We start from the raw sequence: 5,205 nt of genomic DNA on the forward strand, positions 1-5,205 counted from the left end.
GCACGATGGACAGCCTGAGCGTGTTCTCTTCGGAAATTCGCCTGGCCCTCTCAAGGGGACACCATCTTGTTGGTGTCTTTCTTGACGTCACTTCAGCCTATGATAATGTTCTCCTCCCGCTACTCAGGCAGAAAATGCTCCAGCTGAGTCTTCCCGCGAGGATGATTAATGTTATATGTAACCTTTTCATGCAACGTTATATTTCTGTTCGAGTCCAAGGTACTATGCATCCCCCAAGAATAGTATGGAAGGGGTTACCACAGGGATCAGTTTTAAGTCCCATTCTCTATAGTTTATATACTTCTGAACTTGACTCTTCTTGTTCATCCAATTGTAACATATTACAATACGCAGATGATATAGCCCTATATTACGCCTCAGAATCTATCGACGATTGCTCTGTTCGCCTTAATTCTGCTATACAAAATCTTTATATCTGGCTAGAGGATCATGGCTTATCTCTGTCTGGTCCCAAAAGCTCTGCAGTGGTGTTTTCCAGAAAAAGATTGATACCAGATGTTGATATTATTCTGGAAAATGAGACCATCCAAGTAAAAAATAACGTAAAATTTTTGGGGGTATACTTTGACTCTCGTATGACTGGCACGGTCCATCTTAATTACATTAAGGAAAAATGTGAGCTTGGTGTAAATGTTTTGAGGTCTCTTTCAGGTGTGTGGTGGGGTTCTCATCCCTACACTCAGAAACTCCTTTATAACGCCATTGTTCGGAGTCATTTTGATTACGGGTCATTCTTGCTTGAACCGTGTAATAAATCTGCTTTAGCCGATTGGGACAAAATTCAAGCTAAGTGTCTCCGCATCATTTGTGGTGCCATGAAGTCCTCCCCCATAAAAGCTCTCCAAGTAGAATGTCTCGATCCTCCCTTATTTCTTCGTAGACAATATCTTTGTGATAGATTCCTCTACAAAGCTGTTCAAAATTCTTGCCACCCATTACTTACTTCTCTTTGTCACCTTTCAAATTTTATTCCATCTTCAACTTATTGGACTCATAAAGAAGCTCCTTGCCTTTTCAAAAGTTATGAAAAATTTATTGCAGCATCTCCTCTTTTTCAATTTCCTCGTAATCCTTTGTTTGCTGTCCCTTTTGATGCACTTGTTTTTAGGCCCAATGTAATTACATATTTTGGTATTAATAAAGAAGTTCCTGGAGCTAACGTTCGGTTTAAAAACCTCTTAAATGAACAGTTTCCCGGGTGGCGAACTATGTTTACAGACGCCTCTAAACTATCTGCAGATGACCCTGTGGGTTCAGCGGTGTGGGTTCCTGACATGAAGCTGACCCTTAGTTTTAAATGCTCTCCCAAGACATCTATTTTTTCTGGAGAAACAATAGCTATTTATGAAGCTGTATCCCTGGTAGAATCCCACAACCTTAATAAAACTATAATTTTCACCGATAGTCGCAGTTGTTTAGAAGATATTTTAAAATTTCCCTTACGTTCTAGAGATGTTCACCCAATTAACCTCAAAACTCGGGAACTTCTTTTTAAGTGTCACTCTGCTGGAATTGAGGTAGCCCTTGCTTGGATTCCTGGCCACTCCGGGATTTCTGGCAATGAACAGGCTGATATATGTGCTAAGTGGTCTATTCGCAATGGTACGGAGACTTATGCTAACTGTTTTGCCCAAGATTTACGTTCTCTCGCTAAAATTGATGGCAGTTTGCAACCTAATATTCCATTAAAACCCTGGTTTTCTGAGTTCCGTAACTGCTCTAAATTTTCTACTTAATACAACACGACAATAATTCGGTTGCGTCTTGGGCATAACTGCAGCCCTCATTTTCTATCGAAAATCAGGGTTCGGGATCACTCTTTGTGTGAATGTGGCCTTGATGAGGGTACCGTTGAACATATTTTCTTTGATTGCACCAGATTTCCTGTTTCACTGTATGATGTTCTTCCTCCTACTTTCCCTCGCCCTTTCAACATGTCCTGTATTTTGTCTTCTTCAGAAATCTCTATTATAACTATTTTATTTAAGTATATTGAAAGATATAACATTAAACTTTAAATAAGTTTAAGTATATATTATTTATAGAATAAGTATATTTATGTAGGTAGTTTTATTATTTTATATCTTAGTTGGTGTTGGTGTTAATAAATTATATTGTGATGTCCTGTTTGTTTTAGATCGTGCTACTGGCCATTTGGCAGAACGAAAAAGTGCTGTTTTAAGCAACCACGTGTATTTTTCAACCCTGACACTGGCAGAATTGTCAACCTATTGACAGATGCCATAAACATAATAATAATAATAATAATAATAAATTATAACATTTATGAAAATTAATAATTTAAATATTTAAAAAATACAGAGCTCTAAAATTTGCGTGTTTATGCTTTCGTGCCTACCCGCAGAATCTCCGCCTATATGAAATTTTACAGAAAAATCGTAAGTGTTTCGCGTTGTCAATGGCAGAATTAGGTGAAACCTCCGCTGCTGAAATGCATATTCGTCTTAAAGATGACACCCCGGTTACATATAGACCATACAGACTTTCTTTTTCCGAAAGAATAAAAGTAAAAGAAATACTAGAAGATCTTTTACAAAAAAATAATACGTGAATCCGAATCGGAATACGCAAGCCTATTATAGTCGTTCCAAAGAAAAATGGAGAACTACGTCTTTGCGTCGATTACCGAGCTTTAAACAAGAAGACATTAAAGGACAAATACCCAATGCCATTAATTGAAGATCAAATAGATAGTTTGAGTGGCCAGGTCTACTTCTCAACATTAGATCTAACATCTGGATATCACCAAATCCCGATAGCAGAACAATCGAAATACCTAACTGCATTTATAACACCTGATGGCCACTTCGAATATAATAGGATGCCATTTGGCTTATGTAATGCGCCAGCGGTGTTTCAAAGAATGATTCATAAAGTATTAAATCCTAAGAAAATCCCAGGTGTGCTCACTAATATGGATGACATAATAATAGCTTCGCAAACTATTGAAGAAGGTATGGAAAGATTAGAACGTGTTTTTGATGCCCTCAAAGATGCGAACTTAACACTCAACCTTAAAAAGTGTAATTTTTTTTAGAAAGAAAATAGAATTTCTTGGATATGAGATTTCCAGCGAAGGAATTAAGCCAGGCCAAAAGAAAATAGAAGCAGTCGCATTCTTTTAGAAAACCTCAGAATGCTCACGAAATCCGACAGTTTATAGGTTTAGCTAGTTTTTTTCGTCGCTTTGTTCAAGGCTTTGCCTCAATCGCTAGACCACTGACAATGCTTACTAAATCAAACACAAAATTTGTCTGGAATGTTGAGCAAGAACAAGCTTTCAATAAAATTAAGAATATTCTCGTTTTACGCCCAGTGCTAGCAATTTACAATCCATTGTTTTTAACGGAACTCCACACTGATGCAAGCCAAATAGGAATAGGAGGAATTCTCCTACAACGACCAAATAAAGAAACTCCTCTTCGAGCTGTAGCATACTTTAGTAGACAAACGACCACTGAAGAACAAAATTTTCATTTATTTGAGTTGGAAACGTTAGCAGTAGTTATGTCTTTAAATCGATTTCGTGCATACCTTCTAGGTATAGAATTTAAAATAATGACAGATTGTCATGCAGTAAGGCAAACTTGGGCAAAGCGCGATTTGGTGCCTAGAATAGCAAGATGGTGGTTGCAAGCCCAAGAATTTAACTTTGATATTGAATATCGACCTGGAACGTACGATAACGAACGATAATAATCTAGAAAGTATACAATTCACCAATCCCAATCTCTACAACATTAAATGTATACTTAATAATAACTGTTCCGAAGCGGGCGGTAGGTGTAAAATAAACAAGTCGAAATTCTTTGTGCTCCTCATATTTTAATTTGTTAAAAATACAAAATCAAGTTTATAATTATAATAAATATGTTCATGTGACCCCTTACCGCCTGCCAGCTACTTTACTATAAAACAATAACTGTGCTTACGCTTAATACAAAACTGTGAATTACCAAGTGATAAACTACAACAACACATTGACATTATGGAGTCTATTAAAGTCACTATTGAAGAACTCACTACACTTTTTAACACCAAAATGTCAGAGTTCCAAAGAGAGCTGAAGACTTCTATACCTGCGACGAGCCCAACATCCAACATCAACTCGCAGTTCAATGCTTTTCGATCTTTTGTCCTGACTGCCTTAGAAAATTTGCAATTGCAAGTTGAATTTCTATCAAGGCAATATGATCAGCTTGAAATGCACTCGAGGAAGAAAGTTGTTCTACTGCACGGAGTCGATGAAGTGAGTAAAGAGAATGTTGGTGACAATGCGTTGAAAATTATTACTGAGCATCTTAAACTGCCACACATTACTCCTGACTCCTTTAAGTATTGTCACCGGCTGGGTCACACGGTCACTCAGAAGCCCCGTCCAATATTAATTAGATTTAAGGATGGCAGCGTGAAGGACAAAGTCTGGTCGGCTAAGACGAATCTCAAAGGCACTGGGATAACGATGTCAGAGTTCCTTACGAAGAGTCGGCACAAAACATTCTTGGCTGCAAGGAAACGTTTTGGGGTAACAAAGTGCTGGACTCGGGACGGTATCATCATAGTTCTGTCTCCTGATGGCACGCGGCATCATATCTCCACCATGGCTGAACTTCAGGCGATTCCAAGCTCTGCGACTGATGCATCAATCCCGCAAGCGTCGACACTTTCAGAGGAAGCCTCCAAAACCACTAAAGGCATTAATTCTAGGAGTGTAAGGGCGGTCAGGACTGTTAAAAAGTAGTTAGTATACTTGTTATTATTCACGAACGCTATGTTTTATTATGTGGGTGCTTCTGTTTTGTTTATTCCACTTTGTTCATGAATTAGATTTAGTTCTTCCCACTTATTGTAAGCTTTTAATGTAATAACTTTGATGTATTGAATTTCAATTCAATTCAATTCTTAGTTTAATGGCTTTTAGTTGTGCCATAGGGCACAGATTATTTCGCCAATGTCACGTAGGATGGAGAAGACACGAATGAGATTGGTCGGTATGGTTGAGATAACAAACTCAATTAAATTTTAAAGTCAAATATAGTAGTAGTAATTTCCTTGTTAATCCGTAACCTAGAACAACACAAACATTAAGGGTTAGTAATAGAAACTAAACTAAACTATATATAATAAGATAAGACACTCAATTGGACTATTCACAACTTAATT

At 37.5% G+C, this 5,205-nt stretch overlaps 1 protein-coding gene across 1 annotated transcript; it reads left to right on the top strand.

Moving 5' to 3' along the window:
• The first annotated feature begins 4,030 nt into the window (after positions 1 to 4,030).
• Positions 4,031 to 4,857, top strand: LOC125075694. The gene has a single exon (XM_047687404.1). It carries the CDS (start codon positions 4,031 to 4,033, stop codon positions 4,781 to 4,783), a length of 753 nt encoding a protein of 250 aa, XP_047543360.1. The 3' UTR covers positions 4,784 to 4,857.
• Positions 4,858 to 5,205: the final 348 nt, after the last annotated feature.

The sequence above is a fragment of the Vanessa atalanta genome, chromosome W, assembly GCF_905147765.1.
Source record: "Vanessa atalanta chromosome W, ilVanAtal1.2, whole genome shotgun sequence".
In the NCBI taxonomy this organism is placed as follows: Eukaryota; Metazoa; Arthropoda; class Insecta; order Lepidoptera; family Nymphalidae; genus Vanessa; species Vanessa atalanta.

Bases quoted from the DNA above. Each gene is read 5' to 3' on its own strand.
- LOC125075694 (XM_047687404.1), top strand. From the start codon at position 4,031: ATGGAGTCTATTAAAGTCACTATTGAAGAACTCACTACACTTTTTAAC.